The 27,921-nt window shown below is 35.5% G+C and overlaps 2 protein-coding genes and 1 non-coding gene across 3 annotated transcripts; 2 read left to right on the plus strand and 1 right to left on the minus strand.

Moving 5' to 3' along the window:
* Positions 1-7,229: 7,229 nt before the first annotated feature.
* LOC145044610 (small nucleolar RNA R71) lies at positions 7,230-7,336 on the minus strand. Its single transcript, XR_013681559.1, has one exon. It is a non-coding gene; the product is annotated as a small nucleolar RNA R71 (small nucleolar RNA).
* A 939-nt stretch (positions 7,337-8,275) lies between these two features.
* On the plus strand, positions 8,276-9,046 carry LOC145039548 (uncharacterized). Its single transcript, XM_078987585.1, has one exon. The coding sequence runs from the start codon at positions 8,276-8,278 to the stop codon at positions 9,044-9,046; it is 771 nt and encodes a 256-aa protein (XP_078843711.1).
* A 14,795-nt stretch (positions 9,047-23,841) lies between these two features.
* LOC145041736 (F-box protein At4g00755-like) lies at positions 23,842-27,502 on the plus strand. Its single transcript, XM_078989898.1, has 4 exons — positions 23,842-23,976; positions 25,499-25,658; positions 26,267-26,903; positions 26,985-27,502. The coding sequence occupies exons 2-4, from the start codon at positions 25,532-25,534 to the stop codon at positions 27,334-27,336; spliced, it is 1,116 nt and encodes a 371-aa protein (XP_078846024.1). The 5' UTR covers positions 23,842-23,976; positions 25,499-25,531; the 3' UTR covers positions 27,337-27,502.
* The last annotated feature ends 419 nt before the right edge of the window (positions 27,503-27,921 follow it).

The raw sequence follows: 27,921 nt of genomic DNA on the forward strand, positions 1-27,921 counted from the left end.
CATGAGTGCACCTTCGCCCTACTCACACACTCCATAGTGGATAATCATTCCTTCAACATACCCGCTATACACTTCACCCACTGATGAAACTTCCACCACCCTGCAACACTCGTGTATGCTATCCATACATAACACTGGATCCTAGAGACAGTCAAATACTCGATCCTACCCTAAGCCCACAACTAGGAAAGGAACAAGAAATAAAGCCAAACCAAATATTATCAGGATATAGAATCTTAGGTACATACAACTATGACGCATACACTAAGCAACTACAGTAATGATGTCAATTTAATAAAATGAAAACCCTAGGTTATTAGACATCATATAATCAGGCAATTTTATCGTGCAATTCCTGAAGATCCCTAGCCTATCACTAGCATGTTGTTCTAACATATCACAATATCAAATAACAATGTGGTAATTTGGGGTCAACTTACTGGCTCTGGATGATCATACGCATCACATCCTTTTTGGTTATTTTGAAAGCAACCTTGTAAATTATTTCCAAAATTCTTACTTTGAAAATCATTTTTAAAACCCTTTTTTCCTTAGTTTGAGACTGGTTTCACACGAGTGTTCCTCCAATTCACACAAAACAAGGCTCTGATACCAAGTTGTAACATCACAAAGATTTCTACAAATTTAAACTTTTCAAAACATCACATTTATTAACAAAAGTGTTTACAAAAACATTGTCTTCAAATCATGATTTAAAATCAGAATTTCCCAAGATCTAGTCCATCGTAAAACCAAGGATGTGTATGGTCGCGCCTTCACCTTGCCACGAATCATATAAATAAACTAAAACCATAAACAAATTGTAATCACAAAGCTTAGTGATTTCCCTCAAAATACCACCGCACAAACAGATAGCACATAAATAACAATAACATGTATTGGGTCCAAAACTAAAAGACTGGATTACCCATGAGCCCACAGTATAAGTTTGGCTTGCCTATCAGGCCCACAACACATATCTGGCTTGCTCCCAACTCAATCAATCATCAGACTAGAATACCAATGTTCAGTCCTCAGTACGAGTCTGACATACCAACCAGTCCACAACTCGAATCTAGAAGGCTACTGAGCCCTTAGTATGAGTCTGGCATGCCTTACCCGACCCTCAACTCATATCTGGATTGCTCTAATACCCTCAAGCCCTCTATACGAGTCTGGCATACCAACTGGGTCTTCAAATCGTATTTGGAATGCTACTGAGCCCTCAGTATGAGTCTGGCATGCCCTACCTGGCCCTCAACTCATATGTGGAATGCTCCAAGGTTTTTTGGCTACAACACGAAGCAATACAACCTCAACCCAACACAATATGTTGACAGATAACCAACATACATAGATAATCATACAGATAGAATCATAGGTAGTCCTACAGATCTACTAGACTAGCATACTCATGCATATATATTACATACTCGGCATATCAGAAATATCATGTTATCAAACTAAAGGGTCGGCGTTGGTGCCTAAGACTCGAAAGTACAATGAGGAAAACTCACCTCGACTGTTGAACCCACGAATAATTTCTGACTGTAGATCCGCTAGAAACCATGCACTATAAAACAAACAACACCCAATTAACAATTAAGTTTCAAACCAAATCCATTAATCCATTAAATGGTCCAACTAATCAGACCCACTAACATCCCAAGCCCATTGGGCCCACTAAGTCCCAACAAGACAAGCCCAATAAATAAATACAACTCTAATGAAAGTCCTCAACCCAACGAATTAAGCCAAAAACTCAACCAAAACCTAAAATCAAAGCCCCAAACTCCAATGATCCAAAAATCTCAAATCCCATCTGATCATACGTACACACGTCATACATGGATTGTATGCATGGCATATGTCGCTGGTCTAAATATGGGCATCATAGTCGGAACGCGTGACGTTCCCCAGTGGTACGCACGACGTTCCTGGCGGCCACCTAAAAGTCATTCTAATGACTTAATCCTTTAAGCCAAACGTCCAAAATCGCAAAATAGCTAAATATAAGTGACTTAATCCATAAAGTCAAAGGCTTTAAGCCTTTTCCTAGCTTAATGGAGCCTAATCACCAAAGACGAATTCCAAAGGTCAAAATCACTCTACAAATGTTTTAAAATTTTCTTAATACCTTAAGACCTCAATCCAAACTTCCATATATGATTTCAAGGGACTTCTTAAGTCATAAAGTTTCCTACTTTATGACTTAGCATAACTTAATGGGACCCAAATCAAAACCCTAAGTCCTAAATTTCATCAAATGACTACCAAATCATGCATGGAAGCTTTATACCCATCAAGATCCAAACTTTATGATTCCATAACCTTAACAAGGACCAAATAAAAAGCTCAAAGGTATTGGAATAACTTCTACTCACAAGAACCATCTCAAAAGGACCAAAACCATAACCAAATACCACTTAGCTAGATCTACATGAAAGAGTTGTCAATGCTGAGACTTTATACCTCCAGAAGATAGATCTAGGTGTACAAAACCTAGACCAAAAAGTTCCAATTCAAGCAATGACTCTTCAAGAAGTTCCTTCTTCATCCTCAAGCATGAAAAATACACATAAATTACTTTGAAGCTCAAGAATAACCCAAATGGAGGTTAGGGTTTCGCTCTTAGGATTAGAGAGGATGGAGGCGGGAGGAAATGAGGGTTGGAGGTGAGTTAAGGTCTTTAAATAGGGTCCAAGACCCTAAATTAGGGTTTTAATCTGGCCTGACGAATGTAGCGCATTCCGTTGGGGAATGCAGGGTGTTCCCAAATGCACTCGCATGCAAATTCCCGTGTATGCCATGCATACCTCCCTTGTACGCCATGCGTACCTGGTTTGGTCCAAACCTTTCTAACTTCAAATGATCATAACTTTTGCATCCCTTATCCGTTTTCGACGTTATTTATATCCACAGAAATGTAACGAGAAGACCTACACTTATATAAAACTTATTTAGTCTGAAAACCAACCAAAATTAAATCCAAAATTCATAAAAAGGCTGAATCAATGCCTTTACTGATACCCTTGGGCTCCAAAACACAAACCGAATAACAAAATCATCCAAACTATACCATCCACCTCTAAATGAGCCCAAAATCAATTCTTCAAGGGTTCTAAGTCTGATAATACCCACTCCTTGATCAGAATCCCACAATGAGAAACAATTCGAAACAGGGTGTTACACTTTTGAGATTTTAACCTTTTGGGTGGTCTTAACGGGTGAAGTTGGAAACTTTATCCTTCTAGACTTTGTTTCAGGCCAAATCTGGAATTTGGAACCCTTAGGATCGAAAAAAGTAGCTTAATCCATTAAGCTACTAAAAAATCAATGCCCATGACGTAGCTTAGGTCACCACAACATGGTGGCTGGAGAAAAGGCGTTTATTTTGTCATTTGGGGGCATGACGTGGCCAAGGATTGAAACGGTGTGACAACTTTGACCGTTGAATTTTGACTTGGTTTGACTTTTGGTCAAACCCCTAGTTAAAAGAAGAGTTGAGGATTTATCTACTATGATTGAATAGGTGGTGCGTAGCAGCAATATTCTATTAGCAAGAGTTGTAGGAGTTGAGCATTTTCTCAAAGGTAAGTCTTCTCACTGTACTTATAGGTCGAGGGCATCAATACCGGCCCACTAAGTTGTGAACGTAGGATGGTAGCTGTATTTGTGACTCTTAAATGTTTGTATGATTGGGTTGAAATAAACCCCAAGGACTGGGCCCATTATTGTATGATTGGGTTGATATACACCACATGGATGTACCCTAAGGGTGGGCCCATTAGTATGTGATAGGTTGAAAAAGACTCTAGGGTTAAGCCCTATGGTTAGGCATATGATTGTATTTTGGGTTAGAATATACCCCATGGATAGGCCCACTTATATGTTTGTTATGTGGTACTTTGGGGATCTCACTAAGCTTTGTGCTTACAGTTTATGTTTATGGTTTCAGGTACTTCCAGTACAAAAGGGAAGAGCTCAGCGTGATGACATGGCATCCCCCATCATGATTCTGCATTTTTGGCTATTTGTACTCTAATGTTTTAAAATTTTGCATGTGATTGACTTTGACACATTTGATGTATGGAACTAATGGTTTTTAAACTAAAAATTTTATCACTATTTTTGGTTCGTTACACTTAGGTTGTATTGAAAAACTACATGAAGTTTTGTACAAGCTCCCAACAATGTTCATGTCTTTTTCATGCCCTTGGAACTGTGAAAACATGTGAAATATGTTCTACAATAAGAAAACCTATTGTTTGTTACCAATTATTAACTTTATAGAATGATTAGGTGCCTTAAAAGTTTATTAACTGCACAAGAATTCAATTCATATAAGTAGCCAATTAGACACAAATCAAATTCAAGGATTCTAGTTTAAAAAAGAGCATAATGACTAGAATAGAATCATAAACCGAAAATCAATCTGTATGCTTCAAGTCAAGCAATCAATATGTTTTGAACAAGAACTAGAAATTAGGGTTTCTTAGCCACACATGGCTAAGAACAAATCAACTAACAAAAAAATGGAAATGAAAGTGTGTAATTCTTACAAATGGAAATAAAAAATGTTTGCAATGATTTGGTCTCCTCAAAATCCTCCAAGAATTGCCCAAAATCGCCCTTTGTAGCTCTACAAACCGTCTCTCATGAAAAATAGTGATTTCCCTTATTTTATTAACTTTTCACATGCTTGCCATAAGATCATGCATTTTTAGCATGACCATGCCTTTTGCCCATGTATTTTTAGCATGACCATATGTTTTGACCATGTGTTTTTAGCACGGCCATGCCTTTTTGCTAAAAGTCCAATAAGTCTTCAGACTTGGCTTCAGTTTAGCTTCACCATGAGTCATGTTGCTCAAATATGTGTGATATGTGCATATTTAGTTGTTTTGTGTAGAATCTTAATACTTTTTTGACTATTTTATTTCAGTTAATGAACAAAAGGTACATAATTGTGTTTAAATTATATTTTCATCCTAAAATATGTGCTCAGAAGCAAAAGGAAGCGATCGGGAATCGAAGAAATAAGAAAAAGACTTAAAAACCTGAAGAACTCGGCGAGTCGGACACCAACTAGATGAGTAGGAACGAACATTCGTGAACCATTCGGCACTTTACCGCACACGGATTTTAAGTGAGGGACTCGGTTAGTCAGTCTATGGACTCGACAAGTCGCCCCTGTTTTCAGAAAACTATATATTGTGCATAAACTCACGAGACAAGGATTCTTTTCTGGAACCCTTGGAGATTGAATTGCGATTGAGAGTACTACTGGAGCTCTCGAACTCGAGGATCAACCTTATCATTCAATTTTGAGGAGATCGAAAGGCACAAATATATTCTCTTTTCTTAATCTAGTGTTTACATCATGTTTGAATCATTAGGTTTAGTTTGAGACGTTTTCTGCTATGAATATGAGCTAAAAACTCTTTTCTTCTGTTTACAATAGACAAACTTATAACTATGGTTTGAATTTTATGGCTTGGATTGTTTAATTTGGTGAATTTTGTTTTGTTAAGCTTGTTAAAGATCCTCATGTGTTGCTAATAACTATTTTCTGTTAATTATCAAGTTTATGAAGTTGCATGAACATCTCTTAATTGCTTGTCTCATATAATTTATGTGAAAACAATGTTATATGCCTAGGAATAGTGAACATGAAACTAAGGGTTAATTAGAAAATAGGTAGATCAATGTGTGAGCTTGTATGACGAACAACCATACAAGAAGTTAATTGAATTAGTAATTTAATTAGTTAACTACAGGTCTTACAATAAACTAGCAAACTCATTAATTTAACCAATATGCCGATGTTTGAATTGATTTGTCTTCTAAGGACTAGTAATAGTAAACATGAACCTAATCACATTAATCGGTAGTGAATGACAAATTAATCCATTGCACTTGCCATAAATTCAACCATAGGGATTAGTACGTTGAACCAGAACAAAAGTCTCCTTAATTATTGAATTTAGTTGATTTTTATTTGCTTTGGATGTTAATTGATTTGTTTTACTATTAATGAAGTGTTTAAGTTTCTAGTCTTGCAAAACTAGAGAAAACCTCTTTTACTTTATTATTATTTTTTAAGATAATTCTAGTAGTTAGTTTAATTATCGTTCCCTGTGTTCGATGCCCTGTTTGCTTAACTATACCACCAATTGACAGGTACACTGCCTTTTGCGCGTCTAAATTATATTTAAAAAGTAGGACTAAAACTAGTGCATTTTACACACATCAAGTTTTTGGCGCCGTTGTCGGGGAACGGTTCTAAAATAAAATTTAATTGCTAGTGTTATCGATCCTTTGTGTGAGACCTATCTTGCATAAAGTTACTATTTTAACAAATTAGCTATTGGGTTTGAGTTTTAGTTTTTCTATTTTTAGGATTTTTTTTGAACTTTTTTTTGTTTTACCTTTGAACTTGTCGAGTCCAGTTGCAGGTACTCGACGAATCCAAATCATTTTTTCAGTTTCGTTTTTATTTCATTTTTTGTTCTTGTTACATGTGTTTCTTGTTTTCTTGCATGTATTATATGACCCGAGGTTCAAGCACACCTTTGGTTCCTCCATTTGAAGACCCGAAATCCGCTCTTAGGAAGAACAATGATAAAGTTGTTGAAGACACTAACCCGCCAAGGAAATCACCTTTCAAGGACCTTAAATCAATCTTTTGGAAGAAGAAAAGCAAGAAAGTGGGTGATTCTAGCGGTCAAAAGAGCGAGGAAAGCAGGCTTGAGAGTTTTGAAGAAAATATGATTCCAAAAGTAACCGGATACGAGTCCAAATACGAAGAAGAAAGCGAGCAAGAAGGCGAACCCAACAACACCATGGTGGACATTCCCGACCTCTCAATGGAGGCGTACAAAAAGAGGATTCGAGACGATACCGGTCCGGGGCTTGTGCAACCCGCCATACCCGCCATTGCCACATTTGAACTTAAGTGGCACATACATTATACATTAAAGGAAATTCCTTTCACCGGAAAGGTTCATGAAGACACTTATAAGCATCTAGATGAAGTTAACGACATCGCCGACTACTTTAACATTCCAAATGTACCAAGAGAAACGGTGTTATTGAGGATGCTCCCTGATACCTTTAAAGGAGCCACAAAAGATTGGTTGAAAGCACTACTAACGGGCACGATTACTTCATGGGTAAAAATGCATGAGGAATTTTTAGAACAATTTTTCCCACCATTAAAAGTTGCTAAACTAAAAAAGGCCATTGAAAATTTTGAACAACAAATGGGAGAGTCGCAGTATGAAGCATGGGAGCGCTACAAGGGTCTAATTAGGAATTGCCCACAAAATGACCTCAATGTGCAACAAGAAGTGTAGATCTTTTATGCTGGGGGTAAACGTCACCACTAGACAACTCCTTGACTCTCAAGGCCCATTAATAAAGAAAAATCCGGCTGAAGTTAGGGAACTCATTGAAGAATTCTCGAAGCACTCTAGTGAATATCATAACCAAAGGAATGATTCAACCCTAGGGGTGGTGAATGCTATAACTGATGATATGGCAGCAGTGATGACAAAATTAGAAAACATGGATCGAAGAATGACTAAGATGGACCAATCCATCCATGTCATTAGATTTGGATGTGATAACTATAGAGGGTCTCACCTTACTAAGGATTGTGATCTTGATGAAAACGGAAACCGGAAAGCCCATGTGTGTTACTCAAGCGGTGATAGATATGATGATGATTGGCGAAAACCCAAGAAAGAATGGATACCATATGATGAGTACAAGAAGACGAAGGAAGAAAATTATAAGCAAAAAAGCAAGAGGTTTTTATTAAAAGGAGGGGCTGGTGCAAGAAAAGAAATTATACTTTGAAGAAATGTTAACAAGATTTGCAGCTACATCCGAGAAAAGGCACAACGATACCGATGTTACAATAAAAGATCAATAAAACATGTTGAGAGATCAACAAATCATGATTAAAGAACACCAAATTATGATGAATGATCAACAATATCTACTTAGGAATCAACAAGCTTCCATTCTCAACATTGAAAAACAGTGAGGGCAACATGCACTAAAAATAAACGAGAGATGACCGGGTGGACTTCCTAGTAACACCGAAAATAATCCAAAAGGCGCACATATAAGCATCGTGATAGCTAGGAGTGGGAAAATTATTACTCCTCCGACCCCTATTAAGAAAGAAGATCCTAAATTGGTGCAAGAGGAAGAGGCAGAAAACCAAGAATCAAAAAATCTTGATACGACTTGCCGAGTCGCAGACATGGACTCGGCGAGTCCCCCATATGAACAGAAAAATAAGCCTCCTATTAAGCCATATCAGCCTCCATTGTCGTTTCAAGGATGTTCTAGACAAGATAAGCACGATATTGATTATCAAAAGTTCCTGGAACACATAAAAGCCCTTCAAATTAATATGTCATTCATCGAGGCGGTGGCACAAATGCCTAAGTATGTCAAATTCTTAAAGGAGCTTCTTACAAATCGAAAGAAGATGGAAGAATTGAAGAAGGTGGTTCTAAATGAAAATTGTTCAGTCGCCATGTTGAAAAAATTACTTAAGAAGAAGGGTGACCCGGGTAGTTTGACCTTGCCTTGTCAATTCGGGAATTTAGCAACTATCCATGCATTGGCTGATTCGGGGGCAAGTGTTAACCTCATGTCATATTCATTCTTTAAGATATTGAACCTTCCAGAGCCAAGGCCAATTCGAATGGCAGTTCACTTAGCAAATAAAACGATGACATTTCCAAGGGGAATATGCGAAGATCTATTGGTGAAAGCTGATAAGTTTGTGTTCCCCACAGACTTCATAGTACTAGACATGGAAGCAGATCCTCGAGTTCCCATCATTCTTGGAACAACTTTCCTAAATACCGTAAGTGTTATAGTAGACATGCAAAATTCTAAACTTACCCTTAGGGTGGGAGACGAATCAGTTACATTTGGAGTTGATCAAGCCAAGAAGCAAGTAATGTATAGTGATGACACGACATTTTCGGTTGATATGTTGGAAGAATTAATGGAAGAATAGGAAGAAGACAAGCCAAGAAATTCTACCACTGCCTTTGATGAGGATTTTGATGCTAAAAGAGACCTGGTGGAGATAGAGAGACTGCTCGAAGAAGCTGAATATAACGAATTAATCAGAAGTGCAGAAAGCCCGACTCGCCGAGTGAATATCAACATTCTATAAATAAAATTAAGTTCTATATGCAAGCACATTTGACGTAAACTTGTTTTAAATCAAACTTATCCATGACATTGTTATCTTTATTGTATAAATGAAATCCACATATTCCAACTTCAAGAAAGGGATATTTGAAGGCAAATAATGTAGATTATTTAACATATGTGAATCTTATTTATATATAAAAGGTTCCTAATAATATTTTCACTAAAAGGTAGAAAAAATAATTATTAAGGAACTCTGCACTTTGGTGTATGATTTCCTTTCTAATGAATGCCTATGATTAAGCACACGATACAACCCACTAGTATCATCTAAAGCCTTCATGATGACAAAGGGTAAATTAAACTTTACTTGATATAGTTTACTTTCTAATTGGTAGAAATGTCCTCCTTTTAACCTTTTTTGGGATTATACTTCAATCACTATTAATTGTATCTAGAATACAAACTCCAACTAATTACATAATTGTAGAATATTCTAAAAGGTCATTTAGATTATTATATACAAACCCACCAAGAATAAGTTCATTTATTCCTCTGAAAGTTGAGTTAGCAGAAAGCAAGCTTCTAATGGCAAAGCAAGTGAGAGACACATGGAAGTTGAAGTAGTTCAAGAACCATAGCCTGATGTAACAATTGTTGGCACTAGAAATTGTTAAACATGAATAATTGCTATTCATAAATACAAATTGTTCACAATAATGGTAGAAATCGTCTATGACTTGAGAATTGTGGAATCTCTTGTTGATGAGTTCTTGACGACTTCTTGTTAAACCATTAACTACCAAAATATTATATCAAATATTGAATCTGAAAAATGACATAGAGTCATGAACATTGAGATGTAATCCATGTTTAATAATAAAGTATAGGCTTGATTAATCTTCCTCTCTATAGCAAGGCTAGAACGAGTAATAGATTCTTCTATAAAGAATATATATACATGGATGTATATACACATTCAGTAATACTTGTTATATAAGGATTTTCTCATACATATGTTATTTACTATGGTCCTTATCATACTCATGACATTAACTATGATCAAACCTTTACACAAGTAGCTATGAAAGGATATTATTTACTATAACTTCATATTCTTAACATGAAATATAACAAATAGATTTCAAGAAAGACCACATTTCTTAATAGACATCTACTAGAAGATATATATATATATATATATATATATATATATATATATATATATATATATATATATATATATATATATATATATATATATATATATATAGCTTAGCCTGGAGGTTTTCTTAATTCATGTTTTCCTGACTAAATGTGTAAGGCTTAAGATCCACTTGTAGATATAAAACAAACATCTTAAGGTTGGAATAGTCATTTTAATATAAAGATACAAGGTATGCTTTTATATCAAGACGAAAACGAATATGTGTGTTTAATAAAATATAGTGGGAGGATAGTGATATTCCTAATCTTGTATGAAAGATACATACTTAATCATTTGAAATGACATTCCGACGATGCAAGGTAGTTTTCACCTTGACTCAGAAAGTATTTCTAAAATGAAAGACTTAGGAATGACAAGATACATTCTTGAAATGTAAAATATATAAGAGATAGATAAAGATGAATGTTAAATGTTTTAAAATTCTTTTGCATGAAATGACAATATCTTGCAAGAGATCAAGATAAAAGAATCCTTTGGAAGATTCTTGACATTGTCACATGACTCTATTTTTGAGTTTGTCTCAAATGGATCTAGCACATAGGTTTGAGCCAGATAAAATGATTTATATTCTATTTGCTTGACAAATGAATCCATCATTTATGTCATATCATGAGATACAAAATTAAATACATGGTTAAGTCACTAGATGACTATGAGAACATTCTAAGAGTACTTAAGAAGAGCTAAGAGAATGTATATGGGATAATTAATTTAGAATAAAATCTTAATGTAAAGAGCTACATAGGATTTTGATTTCTAAATAAATATAGATAATTAAAAATTATAATTGGATTATCACTTCATTTTGGAATGCAGAGTAAGTTTAGTTGGAATGAGGTCCAAGCAAAACATAATGACACAATCTACTATAAAATAAGAATACACAACTTTTGAAGTTGAAGTCAAATATGATTGGATGAATGGGTTCATTGAAAAACTATGTTGATTTATGCCATTCAAGGATCACATAAAAATCTTTGTGATTTTGAGAGTTGACTTAATCAAGCTAAGGGACTCTACGTCACGAAAGAACACCAATCATAGTCTCCAAGATATTTAACTATACCTAGATTAAAAGTCAAATATGGAGATATCGTATTCGTAAAATTCACAAAAATTAAATATAGTCGAACCTATTAATAAAGTATTTCCTTTTAGGCTAAGTATGATTGGTCACACTTAAGCCATAAGACTTTTATTATTCTAGTAATGGGACTTTGATTTGAATTTAATATTTGGATATTGGAACATTGTAACAACAACTATTGAATAATGTTTTGATATACTCGGATATGATCATTACATTAATACTTGTTGTGTTCTATATTAACATGTTTAATCCATGAATAATCTTGTTATTCTAAAGGTTCATAGTCAGTCATGATTGTGGGAGCAATTATCAAGTAAGACAGATATGAAAAGTATTGGTTGACTCTCACCAGGTGAAAGTAGGCAAGAAGTTGTAACCAAGTTTCATAGGTATTTGTCAGAGAACTAGGACTGAACAAACCCGCATCAAGATCATCTCATAGATCGCAGTTATGAGTGATACTTGATTAAAAGGTACTATCTTTGTGTCCTTAACACCCGAGATACATAGTGGGACTTAAGTATAGGGAGTATTGTGCTTTGATATGCCCAAATGTTGTTCCTTAACCGGGTAGTTATAAAATTCATATTCGGGTATGGTGTGAACTATACAAGAGGCTTATGTAGTCAAGATGGGGTTTGTTCCTCTTATTCGTTGAGAGTTAGACATCTAACGCACGTTACCCAAAGTTGAATTACAAATGAGATTGATTGCGATCCAAGGATCATGTTTCAACAGGATGTCAGTAACAAAGGGATAATTGATAAACTTCCTATAATACATCAATTAAAGTTTTGAGCTTTTGGGAATTGGATGTTGATGAATGGCATTCTTCATCATATGTTATTGGGGGCAGTGAAATATTGCTAGACGTTCACCACTGTCTATATCAATCTATGATGAGTCTTGTGCAAGTAGGAGATTGAAAGATCTAGTATGCCTAAGAGTCATTATAGAATGATATTGCTAATAATATATGATCCTATAGGGTCACACCATATAACAAGTTACCTTAAATTGATTATTTATTAGTATAATTTGATTATTAATAAATATATCAACACTTGTATTTAATTGGAAAATTATTATTTCATGGAAATAATATTTTACTAATTGGAAATTTATTATTTGTGGAAATAATAACAACTTATAAAATATATCATAAAGTATGATTATTTATAAGTTATATTTATATCTTAATAAACTAGTTAGGGTTTATTTATATAAAAGGTAGTTTTATATAAAAGAGATATTTATATAAATATATAACTAGTTGTTTGAATATAAGAATCACTTTATATGAATGATAGCCTTTTATATAAAGTTGGTATATATATCTATATATATATATATATATATATATATATATATATATATATATATATATATATATATATATATATATATATATATATATATATATATATATATATTTGTACACTAGACATATAATGATGGAACATCCCTTGGTTCCACACATTAACCATAGGGCTGAAAAATGGAGGAGACAATGCATGCATGCCTTGTATAATCCACGACCATACCTAGCTAATCTCAAAATTGGAAGAAGAGACGAGGCATGCATGCCTTGTCTATTCTTCAAGCATGCTTGTCTCCATACCTTAGGCTTACTTTATGTAAGACCTTAATTACTTTTGGCTAGTATAAAAGCTAAGGTAAGGAAGCATAAGAAGATACTTCTAGAAAGCCTTCTACTTCTTCTTCTTTAGAGCATGAAAATCGAGAGCAAGTGTGCTCTCATATGCTGCCAAAATTTCGAGTTTTTCAAGCCCTTCTTCGTCTCCATTCTCCTGCATTTTGATGTAAAAGAAGGTCCCTTTGTTGCTTCACCTTTGAAATTATATTTGGTTTATATTTCAAAGGCTTATGAACAACAAATTACAAGTGAATACTAGCATGTTTTGATGGTTCTACTCTTACTTGGTGGATACTTGTAGAGAACGCTTGCTTTAGAGTTTCATGTCGCACTTCATCAACTTCCAACCTCCCATGAGGATCAAAGTCTTCCAATGTTGTTATGCTTTCCCTTCTATGGTTGTTTTAATATTTCTAACTATTGCAAAAAGATCCTTGGTGGGTAAAATAGTTTTAGTTTTATTCAACATTCTTAAAGCTTCTGTTGTCAATTTTACCAGTTGTGAAACCAGATTTATGAAAAAAACCCAACAAAGGAATGAAATGCCTCAAAGGAATATTCAACTTGGTGAAATCTTTGATGTATAGGGTGTGGATTTTATAGGACCATTTCCTTCACCTAAAGGCAACAAATACATACAAGTGGCAGTGGATTATGTGTCAAAGTGAGCGGAAGCAAAAGCATTACCAACTAACGATGCAAGGGTTGTGGTAAAATTCTTAGAGAAATTATTTTCTAGACTTGGAGTGCCTAAGGCGTTAATTAGTGATAGGGGTACCCATTTTGCTAATGATCAACTATCAAAAGTGTTGCAAAAATATGGGGTACACCATAGATTTTCAACACCTTACCATCCACAAACAAACGGGCAAACCGAAATTACAAATAGGGCACTCAAAAGAATATTAGAGAAATCGGTGGGAAATAATAGAAAAGATTGGGTAGACAAATTGGATGATGCACTTTGGGCATTTAGGACTGCATTTAAGACACCCATTGGAACCACACCCTATAGGATAGTGTATGGTAAAAATTGCCATTTACCCGTAGAGCTTGAACACAAAGCCTATTAGGCTTTGAAAACATGCAATTTTGAGCCGAATGAGTTGCGTGCAAATTGACTTTTGCAAATGAATGCCTTGGAAGAATTAAGGAATGAGTCTTACACTAACTCATTGATTTATAAAGACAAGACCAAAAGATGACATGATGCAAGGTTAAAGGGTAATAAAGAGTTTGAGGAAGGATAAAAAGTTCTCTTGTACAATTCAAGGCTAAAGCTCCATCTGGGAAAAATTACGTACTCATTGGACCGGGCCTTTTACAATAAAACATGTTTTTCCATACGGTGTGATTGAGCTATGGAGTAAAGATGGGTCAAGCTTCAAAGTCATTGGGTATCGGGTTAAGCGATATGAAGAAGGAATGCAGAAGGAAGAAGGACACGAAGAAGGGTTAGACTTGGAGGAAGCCGCTGAAACGTAGAGCGGGTAGGAGTCCTGCTAAAGACTCCTAAAAAAGAATCGCTTACGGGAGACAACCCGATACTAAAGTTTGCTTTCTTTTTACCTTTCTTTTTCGTTTTTTTTTTTTTTTTTTTTTTTTTTTTTTTTGTCTTTTATTGATTTTCTTAGGATTTGTCTATCTAAATCTTCTTATTTGTCTAAAATGATTGCTTGAGGACAAGCAAAGCTTAAGTGTGGGGTGTGGTGGAATAAATTTGAGTATAACAAATTTTTGTCAAACAGAGCCAATGACTCGCCGAGTCCATTCACAGACTCGGTGAGTACAGTTGAGAATTCACGATTTTTCTTCAAAGCCAAAAACCTACTTGCCGAGTCATACCCCTACTCGACGAGTCGACTTTTTAACCGGAAAAAATATATAATTTTTACACTCTGTTTATTAGGGTTTTAACCCTAAAAGTTAAAGTGATATTCATTCCAACCTCCACAACCTTCACTCGACGTGCCAAGTTCCTCTCAAGCAACCATCTCTAATTCCTTTAATTTCTTCCAATTTCTTCCAACAAGGTAATATTTTTCTGTCTTATTTCTGATAAAGATTCGATATTTAGTGTTTTGATGGCCTTAATTTGTCAAGTTGTGAAATAATTGGATTTTTGAAATTTACTTCAATAATAGGGTTTCAATTTTTTTTGCCAAATTAGTGTGTTATAGTTAAAATTTCTTGTGAATTAACAATTGATATACATCCCTGAACAAACCCCTGGAATAAATTTTGAGTTTTGATACGACTCGAGCAGTTCGTCCGACTCGGCGAGTCAGTTCATGGACTCGACGAGTCCCTGCTGCAGTGGTCTATATATATATATATATATATATATATATATATATATATATATATATATATATATATATATATATATATATATATATATATATATATATTAATGTTTTTGTGGTTTTGTGGTGTTGTTTTGTCTTGTGTGATTTTACAGGAAATGTCAAGGAGAGGTCAAAGTTCAGGAAGTAGCCATAGGAACATTCCTTGGTTAAACTTTTTGCAAATTGCTTCAAATTCATCATTGGTCTGAGCAAAGAAGAAGCTTGAAATACTAAGGGGTAAAGAGATTTATGTTCCAAATGAAGTAAATTGGGAATGGATAGGGCAGGTCGGATTGGAAGAAGATTTGACCCCGTAGTTTGGTCAAAACTTTTATGCACAAGGGGTTGACCATTACATGTGACAGTGGAATAGATTATTTAAAATCCAAGATCCGGTGTATCGAGAATTATGCTGGGAGTTTTTCTCGACCATTACCTTCTGAGGGGGTAGTGATTATTATAATTTAGGTGTCCTTACTTTTTTTCTTGATGGGGAGTATCGCCAATGTAGTATGGCAGAGTTTGGATGGAGGATGGGAATTTACGACCAATCTGTGGTCATGTTTGAAGCTTTTGGAGCCTTTCTTGAAAACTACCATAAAGATTTACCGAAAGGTACAGTTGCTTCCACATGGTGGAACACTATAGCAAATCGGGTCTACATTCTCTTGGCGGCTCAAGAGGGAAGCATTCGTTCGCTTATTCGCCGTTTGATCGCTAGTACCATAAACTTGAGAAAAGATGATGATAAAGTCTCAACCCTTGACATCTTCTATTTATGGTGTATCATTAGGCCGAACACATTTTGCAACATTCCTTACTGTTTGGCAAAATATTTAGGCGAGGGAGCGGTGAAGAATCGGACCACTTCAAAGATAAATGGTGGGATTTTTATAACCTGTTTGGCAAGGACATATGGTGTGTTGGAAAGAGGGGTCAGGAATTTCTTGACTATGGTGCCTACACCTCCATTTAGTATTATGCTCTACCGGAGGGCAAGAATAGTTGAAGATTATGGTGGTGGCCACTTTTCAATTTCAAATGATGATGCAGTTGAGACACCCGAGGAGCCGGGTAGGCGGGTCCGACCAAGACATGAGCATGCACGAGAAGACCCACCGGTAATTCCATTGGATGATGAGTTGCCTATGGATTTGTACAATGTTTAACTAAGAAGGTACCAATATGACCTTGGAAGAAGCATGAACTATCACAATAGGTCATTTGTTCACTTGTTCTACATTTAAATATTCAACCGACGGGTGGGCCCGGGTACCCGTATGTAAGAAGTTGGGACGAGAGGATAAGTCAACAACAAAGAGGAGTCGGAGGAAGTGGAATGGGAGAGGAAGATGAAGAAGGAGATGAAGGTTAAATATCTTTTTATTTTTATTTTTGTGGTTGGGTTTGAGACAATTTTTATTTGTTTTTTGTTTGCTTTTGGTTAATGTGTGTACTTATAGTAATTAGGATTGTTTAGGATGTTTTATTTGTTATCCTTTCCTGTCATTTGTGTTTGTTTTGATCTTTTCAGTTTGAGGGTAAGGAATGCATGCGAGAGTATGGAGTCAAGGTTAATCAAGAAAAAAGATCGAGTCTAGGCAAGAAAGAATTAAAAAAGAGAGAAGTTTTAAGTCTAATTACGAGTCCAATAATGAAAGGGGATATTGAGAGCTTATTTACTGAAGGAAAATGAGGGAAAATATCAATTTGATATTACCCACACACCTGAGCAATGGACTTGGAGCAGAAACAAAATTTGTCAATTCAGCGATGGACTCGGCGAGTGCATATATGGGCTCGACGAGTCCAAGTGTAAAAACTTGACTTATTCCAGCCTTACGCTTCAACTCGTCGAGCTACCCTAGGAACTCGACGAGTTGACCATTATTTTTTCTTTCAAGCCAAGGATTTGATGATATTTGACACGGTAATTGGCTACATTTTTGAAGATCATTTTCCGAGCATTTCCAAGAGTTTTTCCATCTATATTAGGAGCTATACCACACGAGATTTGATGCCCAAGGCATGGATGAGCTGTTCCCATGCCTAAAGTCAATTAAAGATGGAGCTTAACAAGGAGAAGACCGACCTCGCAACTACTAGCCCAGGACAGTTTGTTCCAATCCCCTCTTTATATTTATGTTTTCTTTATCATGCATAATATGCAATGGGTACATTGCATAAATTAAGTGTGGGGTAGGGGCTGGTTACATTTAGTCAAAATTTAGAATCTTAGATTAATTTTAAAAATTTTTGCATAAAAATTGCTAGGGTTAATTTAGGAAATTTTGGTAAAAACAATTAGGGTTCATGCTAGTATTATGTTTAATGATCCTTTGAAGACCCATATGTTTAGTTGAGCTTATACACGTTATAATGCATTTGTGACATCCTTTATTCTAGTGAAATCATGGGACAAGAACACAACTTTTCTTAGTTTGAGGGATGCAATATGTTTAGCATCGTGTACTTGAAATGTATCCAGGAAGACTAGTACCTTTAACCAATAAAGATTGAAGTTGAGCGCCTTTGCTTAAACATGTAGGTATTGAGTGAAAAAAGTGAGATACATGTTAAAAAAAGAGAGAGAGTTACAAGAAAAGTTACAAGAATTTTGGAGTAGTCAAAGTATGAAGATCAAAAGATCAAAATTCTGAATAATCAAAAATTTGAAGATACCAAAAATCAAACAAAGAAGGTGATGAATTCAAAGAGATCAAAGATCAAACAAGCAAAGAATTCAAAGAGCTCCATTGTGGTATCAAAAAGTTGTAATTTTCCAGATTATGTATGCTTGACCAAAAATACCTTGAGTTTAAGAAAGTTTTATGAGGATGGATTCAGAAGGATGCATAAAATGAGCGCTGTTCAAAAGAAGTGGGCAAGTGTCTATGAGGATTGTAAGTATTTAGGATTAGGGGGTCCTTAGGAAAATTTTTAGACACAAATGCATGCGTTACGGTCATGGCATAATGGCTGGGTTTGATTGGGATTGTCTTATGTGATGCTAGTGTACTAAAATTCAGTTTCGTTTGGGAGCAAATAAAAGTCAAGTGTGGGGTATTTTGATATGTGCATATTTCGTTATATATTGTGTATAGAACCTTAATACTTTTTTAATATTTCATTTCAATTAATAAAAAAAAGGTACTTTATTATGTTTAAATTATATTTTTAGCCTAAAAGACGTGATTAGCATAAAAAGGAAGCGGGAAATGCAATCGGAAGCTTGGGAATTGAAGAAAGAAGAAAAAGAGTCAAAAACCTGAAGAACTCGACGAGTCGGACACCTACTCGACGAGTAGGCACGAACATTCGCGAACCATTGGGTGCCTTATGCACCGTACACGAATTTTAAGTGAGGGACTCGGCGAGTCAGTCTATGGACTCGACAAGTCGCCCCTGTTTTCAGAAAACTATATATTGTGCATAAACTCATGGTCCAAGCTTCAAGCTCGCCTCCATAGTTCCAATGCTCCAAGCTCCATAATACCTACAAGATTAATAAAAAATAGTTAAATAATAGGCATTTTGAATGAAACATGTAAGTGCCCAATTAGTAACTAAATGCAAGAATTGTGAAGTAAAATGCATTGAAAAAATTGAAATAGACGTGCAAAATAGGTGCATAAAATGCACCTATCACTTATGAAGCAAGTTCACAGGTCGAATTTGTTGTTTAACCAAGTGAAAATGCTGATGTTCAAGAAAGTTTAGGTATTCAAGCAACTGTAGATGTTGAAACTATTGGGTTTAATGCAAGTGTTGAAGATGATGTTCAAGAAACTGAAAATGATGATGTTCAAGCAACCGTGGATGCTGCTATTTAGGAAACTGCACAAGGGGATGATTATTAATGATGTGTTTAAGTTTCTAGTCTTGCAAAACTAGAGAAATGTAACGACGTAAATTTTAAAACCAATTTTTTCATTTTTGTAAACATCAAAAACATCGATTAATATTTCAAATTCAAACGTGAACAATATTGTCACAACAAAATACATCCCAATGATCATAAAATAGTTTTTCCCGACAATGTGTACGATCACGCCGGCGCCTTCCCACGGTCCTCGCTAGTACCTGAAACACATAACACAACAACTGTAAGCACAAATGCTTAGTGAGTTCCCCAAAATACAACTTACGCACATATGCCTTTCCAGGCCCTGACCTTCCGGTCCATGTGTCTCAGGGGACTTCCGTCCCAACTAGGTAAACCTTTCGGTCCTACCCACGTCAACCTTACGGTCCACATCACAACGCCTTCCAACCCATAACATATTCACCTTCCGGCCCATAACATAATGCCTTCTGGCCCATATCATACATGACACATATAACGATTAACTTATCACACATAATACATATATCTCATATCATATCCGACATTCCGGTCACACAGTCAAACCCTTCTGGGTACAGTATAGTGAGAAGACTCACCTCGTGGAAAGTCTAAGATCTCGCGTCCTTGCTATCACCGAATCCTAATGACGACTCTACCTCGCCTAAACATAAAATATCATTTAATACACAAAGACTTCCACCACTAAAACTTTACCCCTTATCATCATTCCTCAGAGGGTAAATGACCATCTTACCCTTCCTTAAAGTCCTCATGTTGACCAAAACCCTAAAAGTCAACAAAAGTCAACTCTGAGAGTACGCGGGGCGTACTACTAGATGTACGCGGGGCGTACATCGCCAATCACCTGGATCGGGGTCTCCACCCAGTACGCTGCGCGTACTGGAAGTTACGCCCAACGTAACCATCAGAATCCAACACTCTTCATTTCTGGTCTTAATCGGTTAAGCCATTACTCCAACTTCTAGATCCGACTCTTTTAATGTGTCTAAACCCATAAAGTCGAGACCTTTAAGCTTTGGCATGGCTGTAAAGGCTCCAACATCACATAACAACATTCTATTCCAACTCAAGGACCTAGATCTCATGCATGGTGCAATATCCACGTCCAAGATGCCATTTTTATGAGTCTACAACTCTAATAGATCAGAAATATGAAGTATCTAAGCTTATGGAGGCCATTTGCACAAAAAGTCTCCACCTTTGGGACTTAAACCCTAGAAAATGATACCTTAAGCATATAACATGAACCAAGTGACAAGATCCGAACTTTTTACCTGATAATGAAGCTTTAACCCTTGCAAAGCTCAGATCTACACTTGAGCACCACTTCTAGCCTCTCCAACAAGCTCTTCTTCTCCTTTGCAACCTTGGAATGGCACCACAAAGCTTAGAATACACACACAATGGCTAAAGAACGAATGTACACACACTTTTTAGGGTTTCACTCTGAGGGATGGTGGCTGAGAAGTCCAGCCACACATTCCTTTTATAGCCCTCCAAAGGAAATTAGGGTTTAGATCTGAATAAGTTACGCCGGGCGTAACCTTGGGTACGCCCCGCGTACCTGAGGGTGAACGCATCCAAAATGAGGCGCGTGAGTACGCGCAGCGTACACCTTATACGCCCAGCATACTCGCCTACCATGAAAACCTTAAATTAACAACTTAACCAAGATGCAAGGCCAAAAGAAGAATACCTGGATTTCGGGCTGTTACAAGAAAACCTCTCTTACTTTATTATTATTTTTTTAGATAATTCTAGTAGTTAGTTTAATTATCGTTCCCTGTCTTCGATACCCTGCTTGCTTAACTATACCACCAATTGACTAGTACATTGCCTTTTGTATGTCTAAATTATATTTAATAAGTAGGACTAAAACTAGTGCATTTTACACACATCAATGTGATAAAAAGGATAAACACGACACGTGTTGGTGTGACACGATCCGTGTTTCAAACGTAGTCATCTGTGATGATGATATGCAACGACTCATGTTATGTCTTCATGTTTTCTTCCATTACATGATCGATCCATCTTATATTCATGGTCTAAGCTTCAAGCTCGCCTCCATAGTTCCGATGCTCCAAGCTCCATAATGCCTACAAGATTAATAAAAAATAGTTAAATAATAGGCATTCCGAATGAAACATGTAAGTGCCCAAATAGTAACTAAATGCAAGAATTGTGAAGTAAAATGCATTGAAAAAATTGAAATAGACGTGCAAAATAGGTGCATAAATGCACCTATCACTTATGAAGCAAGTTCACAGGTCGAATTTGTTGTTTGATCAAGTGAAAATGCTGATGTTCAAGAAAGTTTAGGTATTCAAGCAACTGTAGATGTTGAAACTACCGGGTTTAATGCAAGTGTTGAAGATGATGTTCAAGAAACTGAAAATGATGATGTTCAAGCAACCGTGGATGCTGTTATTTAGGAAACTGCACAAGGGGATGATTATTATCAGGAAAACCAATAAAAAATGTTTTAGGAGCCCCCCCCCCTCGAAAATACCGTCCAATCATTACTTACAATGATGATGTATTGATGTTGAAAGAATGTGGTTATGAAGATAATGAGATTGCACAATCTTTAGAAAGGGTAAATGTGATGTCTGACCTGTGTTACCAATGGAAATGGTATGCCAAACTATATTTTTAATTTATTATAAATGACTCATTTGTGTTTGAATTCATAAATTCATCATATGATACATGATGTAGATGTTAATTAGATTGAAGATCACTTGGAAGCAAACTTAGAAGGGGATGCTAATGAGATTGAAGATAACTTGGAAATGGTATGAAAACCTTTACTTTAAATTTATTATAATTAATATGTGATTTAAAAAAGGATAATTAACTGCATCATGTGTTACAGGGTGTAGATGTTAATAAGATTGAAGATCACTTGAAAGCAGACTTCGAAGGAGATGTGATACTCGACCTTGTGCCACCAGTGCAAAGGGAAGTTGATATACAAGATTTAGAGGATAATGCTTGGGTTAATGAATATGATAAGGAAGCTGGTGGGGAGAATGACTTCATTGAAGATACACAAGTTGTTGGGAGGCCTAGTAAAAGGAAGTTTATGAGAGAATTGTGAAGATTAATATGAAGAAAGCAATTTATGATAAGGATGGAGGGGGTTTTATTATTGAGAAACCTGTTAATTTGGAGGAGTATTTAGGAGGGGGTATCATGGGCACTATGTATTTTTCTTCCCCTTTTTGTTAACGTTGCAACGACTTTTGGAAACAACCATCTAATTATATATCATCATATAATATTCAGTTAGGCCTTTTTAAACATTGGTAGTTAATGTCCATTTGTAAGATTGTTGGGCAATTGGATGTTTGGTTCTAATTGTAATACCCCTTTTATGTTATTAAGAATGCAAGTATTTAAAGCATGTTGCCTTTACTTGTCATTTCACTTACCATAAGTTAATTGTCATTCTAGTTAATGTCCTTTACTTGTTTACACAAGTTTTAGTACATTACCATAAGTACATTGTCATTGCAATGAATCACTATAATGCAATACCAAATCACATGGGTCATAAATAACATTGGATTACTATCAAGATAATTTTACATAAACATTACAATTTGAAATGAAAAATTAACCAACTAGTCCTTACATCAAACCAAAATAACAAACCTACAACACCCTTATAACAATTACTTTTACTGCAGGGCCTTAGCTATACCAAAATACATTAAAATACAATGCCAATTATAAGAATTACTCCAATAATCACCAACATCACCAAAACAAAACTTTAGCAACATGATCACCTACAGTACACCATTGACAACATTTTTGTTATGGGGTTCCCTTTCATTAACATAAAACTCTAATTCCTCTGTGTCAAGTTACTTGAAATATTTACACCCTTTTTTGGTACCATGCCAACAAAATCTTCATTTGATAACTTTTGAAAGATAACAAAATGGGAGAACAAAATCCTTTAATTTTACCTTATAGTTAGGGCATGCCTAGAGCTTTCTTCTTGAGTTTTTGTCGGTTCTTAATTGCAGTTGATCACCACAATCACACTTGGTGAAATAAACCGATTTGATGATAGAAGATGTTGAAGATGAAGCCATGCGGAAGAAGGCTGGTCATGTGTGAGAAAGAATACCGATCCAAGAGTGAATGAGAGGTTTTGTGGCAAATAACGACTTTCGATATGTAAGGAGTTAAGGTTGCTTGATAAACCGATTACACCAGCTAAGCATTGACTTTTCATAAAGAGTCAACACAATTATTGGCAAATAAGTAAAAAAAATAAATAACATTAAGGTGAAATCGAAAGGTGGATAAGTATTAGGGTATTAACCCTTTGTAATTTGGTAGAGGTTATTTTGTTGTTTTTATGCTCGTGGCTTGTGCATGAATTCATGTGCGATGTATTTTTGTTTTATGAAACCGTGTCATGATGACAAACGCCATTTTCCTGATAAATGATAATTACCAGAGTTTTCTAGACCTCCCACAAACGCCATTCCCACAGCCGCCCCTTTCAATTCGATCACCAATTTTCTCCTCTAGGGTTCCTTTTCAATCGATTCGCTCCGATTCCAAAGAAGACAAAGGGTAAATGTTTATTCCTTTTTACATCTCTATTTTTCAACTTAATCTATCTGTCGTACATGTATTTTTCTATTCTCGTTAATGTATGTCTCCCTTTCCTGTAAAATTCCGCGATAATGTCTTCGATCGTCTATGAAACTTAAAGTTCCCTGGTAATGTGATGTTGAAGCGCATCAGTCGTGGAATCAAAACTAAATGCAATTTTGTGTGAATCGTAGCGATAATTAGCAGATCCTTTTTAGATGCTTCACGATTTACGTCAATTTAGAAGTTGAAACTTAACCTGTTTAACATTCTAAATCATCTATAGTTCTTGTTCTTAAAATTCCATTGGATGTGAATTTTGGCTGTGAAATATGTTCAGTTTTCGTGAAATTAATCGACTTATTAAGCGATTACACCAGCAACTGAGATGTGAACCCCTTTGATATTGAACCCCCAAATTATCCTTACGTGTTTAACTTAAAGCCTTTTAAAGGAATTTAATTTTGGATGGTTGTTGCATAAGATTGTAGAGACAGCAGAATAGTGGCGTATATTCTGAATAACTGAAGTTAGAATAACTTTGTATACATCACTACTAAAAGCTAATGCTACAGAATAATGTTGCATTTTGTTTGTTGACTAACATGGTTTTTATCCACTAAACATGAAACTAGAGTAGGTATGACCTATTTCCTTCCTTTTCTTTCTGTATGATCACATACCATAGTACCATACATGCATTCGTTTGATCACTTGTGCATATCCATGACTCCATGGTAGCATGGTTTATAAAACATATTGAAATTAAGGTAAAGTAGGTACTTTTATGTATTTAGCATGCCTTGCATCCGTAACGATAAGAATTTCCCTTTCAAATATATCATTTATAAAAGAAAAATAAATCATTTTAGCGTTTATTTAGTTTCCTAAAGCACCACAAAATCACCTTGTGATTTACGATAGTCAACATATACTGTTGGATTTAAGCTCTTCTGAACACTTAAACAATATTATAAAACATATACCAAATTAATAAATTAAAAATCTCCCTCTCTCTCTCTCTCTCTCTCTCTCTCTCTCTCTCTCCATCTATATATATATATATATATATATAGTTTAGTATGAAGAACAAACAAAAAGGGCTGTCTTTTTCACTCCAACATTACCAAAATACCCTCTGCATAATTCCCCATAAATATCTTCTCCAAAATATCATTTTTTCCTTGTCACTTCCATCATTTCTTGTCTTTCTAACTACCCTACAACTTGACAATTATAATGTTTCCTATCATAATCATTTGTAATTCTGTATGCAGATGTTACAAACAAGGTAGAAAATCACACTTTAAGACTAGATTTATTTAATTGTCATCCCTTTTATGAAAAAATATATTCTGATTTGTTAAGAGAATCTCAAATTTCCTTTTTTGTTTCTAAGGTTACATCGCATATATATATATATATATATATATATATATATATATATATATATATGTATATATATATATATTACATTTAATAATATGTTTGTCTTTCCCAGGTTTATGATTGAACTCTCATTTCCGACAAATAAATGGATAATCAAATCGACTGCTTTCAATGGCTCGAATCTGACATGGCACTCAAAATTCTGACATGTCTAGATGACTCAGCCGACCTCATTCGCGCATCTGCCGTATCTCACTACTGGCAAAACTTTGGTCAGTATCATAATCCGCAATAATTATTTTACAAATTTGGTCCCTTTACTTTACCGAAATTTGCAAGTTCAGTCCAAAATTTGAATTCATCCCGATATTGTCCTTAAGTTTGTATTTCTTTTCGAATATGGTCCCTGATCCATAAAAATGACTTCAAATTTCGGATTGAACTTGCGATTTTTATGTAAAACTAGAAATTTCCCCCTCCCTGCTTTGTGGGGGACGCAGAAACTTTACAAGGACTTTTTCTGTAAACTAAATAATTGCAGGGACTAGATTTGCCAAAATGTAAAACCTTTGTCGTAGGGATTAAATCTGCCAAAATGTAAAAACCTTTGTTTGCAGGGACTAAATCTGTCAAAATGCAAAACCTTTTTGTTGCAGGGACTAAATCTGCCAAAATGTAAAACATTTGTGACAAAACTCATAAAGTGGGAAAAGGCATTGCTCATAAGTCATAAGGACTTTGTAAATTATATATAGTATAATTTGGACTGAACTTGCAATTTTCAGTAAAACTCAGGGACCAAATTTTGTAGTTTACTCTTATTCAATTACGACACTTTTCAATTTTCACATAAACCCCAAAAATTCATTTCTTTTTGCAGTGATCTCCAATGGACTTAACAAGCAACTTTGCCTGAAAAGATTCCCCCAGCTTGCTAGCATTACTCATGACCCATCAAGTGGTGACGTGGCATATGCTGCTCTTTTCCAAGCTGTCACAAAATTTCCTCAAAGCTATTGCATTGCTGATCCCGTGAGTGCTTCAAGCACAGATAACTACCCAGAAGAAAGCATTCTGAACACATTGGACCCACGCGACAAAATTCGCCAGAGGGATTATTCCTATTGGTCAAGTAAAGGAAGCGATGATCCAGATAAACCCGAGACACTGATATATAACTTATCAGCTAACTTTTGTGTTATATCGGAAATATACTTGCATCCATTTCAAGCTTTGTTTCAAATTGATTCGCCTATATATTCATCTAAATATGTGCGCTTTAGAATGGGACACCCGAGATCTTTGAATGAGATCAATCATGATTTTATGGAGTCTCAAGAATGTGCAGATGATAAGTTTATTTGGACTTACACTTCACAAATCTTCCCAATGGCTCAGGAAAATCGGTTACAAAAGTTCAAGTTGCCAGAGCCTGTGATTTGCATCGGTGGGTTTTTGCAAATTGAGTTGTTGGGCCGGGTTCAGAAACAGGCAGCTGATGGGAAATATTATATATGGTTGGTAAAAATTACTTTGTATATTATAATAAATAAATAAAGGAATTAATTATTATTATTATTATTTTTTTTAAATTACAGTGTGGCTCATGTGCAAGCGATAGGGCGGAAACTGTCGCCGGCGTTTTGTGTTGAGGTTTGTGAAGAATCGAAAGGTGTGTCTCTGAGGTATGATGGCGGGGAATTTGAGGTTATGATGCAGCGGGTTTCAAGTGGAGATGGTGGTTCGCTTAGTACAAGTTTGCTTCCGGTTCAACCTCCGAGGCAACTGGCTTGGGGGAATTTACAAGACTTTTTGCACATGGTACAAGCGCCTCCTCAAGATGGTGGTTGGTATGAATGGGTTGTTGATGATGGTGATGATGATGAGGTGGAGGAGGAGGAGGTTGATATGGATGGGGATGATGAGATTGATCCGGCTTTCTTAATCTAGGTTAACATGATGCTATGTCATGTGTTTGTGTGTGTGTGTGTGTGTGGGTGGGTTCTATATTGTATATAATAATAGTATTTGGTACTAAGTTATGAGGTTATCCAAGCAAAAACTCTCATGTTGCTAGGCATCTTATGTGTTTTTCATGGGCATCGATGTTTGTTGAGATGTGGAGTCTAACAGTGGTTGTGGTGTAGAATTTCTATAGGATATTGAAACACCTAAAATGGGCCCCGAGACTGGTTATATTGGAATATTAAGGAAAGGATATTTATTCATTTGCGGTGTAACTATATGTGTAGATTATAGAAACATAGTTGATCATTCTTATAACCAATATACCTTTTTTACATGGATCTAGAAAATGACTTGTGGTGTTTGCCTTAATCTTGAAGTTAATAGTTAAATTTGATTATCATAGTACACTGTATGGTCGAAATACTGTTCAAGGAAAGTTATTTACACGATAACAAGTCATACTTCAGAGTTCTGACCAACTACCGATCATGGACTTGGAAAGCTTTTGTAAGATAAAAATACCCGGTTAAATTTTTTATGTCGAATGCAATTTTACATATATATATA

The sequence above is a fragment of the Lactuca saligna genome, chromosome 4, assembly GCF_052625555.1.
Source record: "Lactuca saligna cultivar CGN05327 chromosome 4, ASM5262555v1, whole genome shotgun sequence".
NCBI lineage: Eukaryota > Viridiplantae > Streptophyta > Magnoliopsida > Asterales > Asteraceae > Lactuca > Lactuca saligna.

Excerpts from the sequence above, each read along its gene's own strand:
- LOC145039548 (XM_078987585.1), top strand. The coding sequence starts at position 8,276 with ATGGACTCGGCGAGTCCCCCATATGAACAGAAAAATAAGCCTCCTATT.
- LOC145041736 (XM_078989898.1), top strand. The coding sequence starts at position 25,532 with ATGGATAATCAAATCGACTGCTTTCAATGGCTCGAATCTGACATGGCA. Across the intron at positions 25,659-26,266 it reads TCACTACTGGCAAAACTTTG|TGATCTCCAATGGACTTAAC; the intron begins GTCAGTATCATA and ends TTCTTTTTGCAG. Across the intron at positions 26,904-26,984 it reads GATGGGAAATATTATATATG|TGTGGCTCATGTGCAAGCGA; the intron begins GTTGGTAAAAAT and ends TTTAAATTACAG.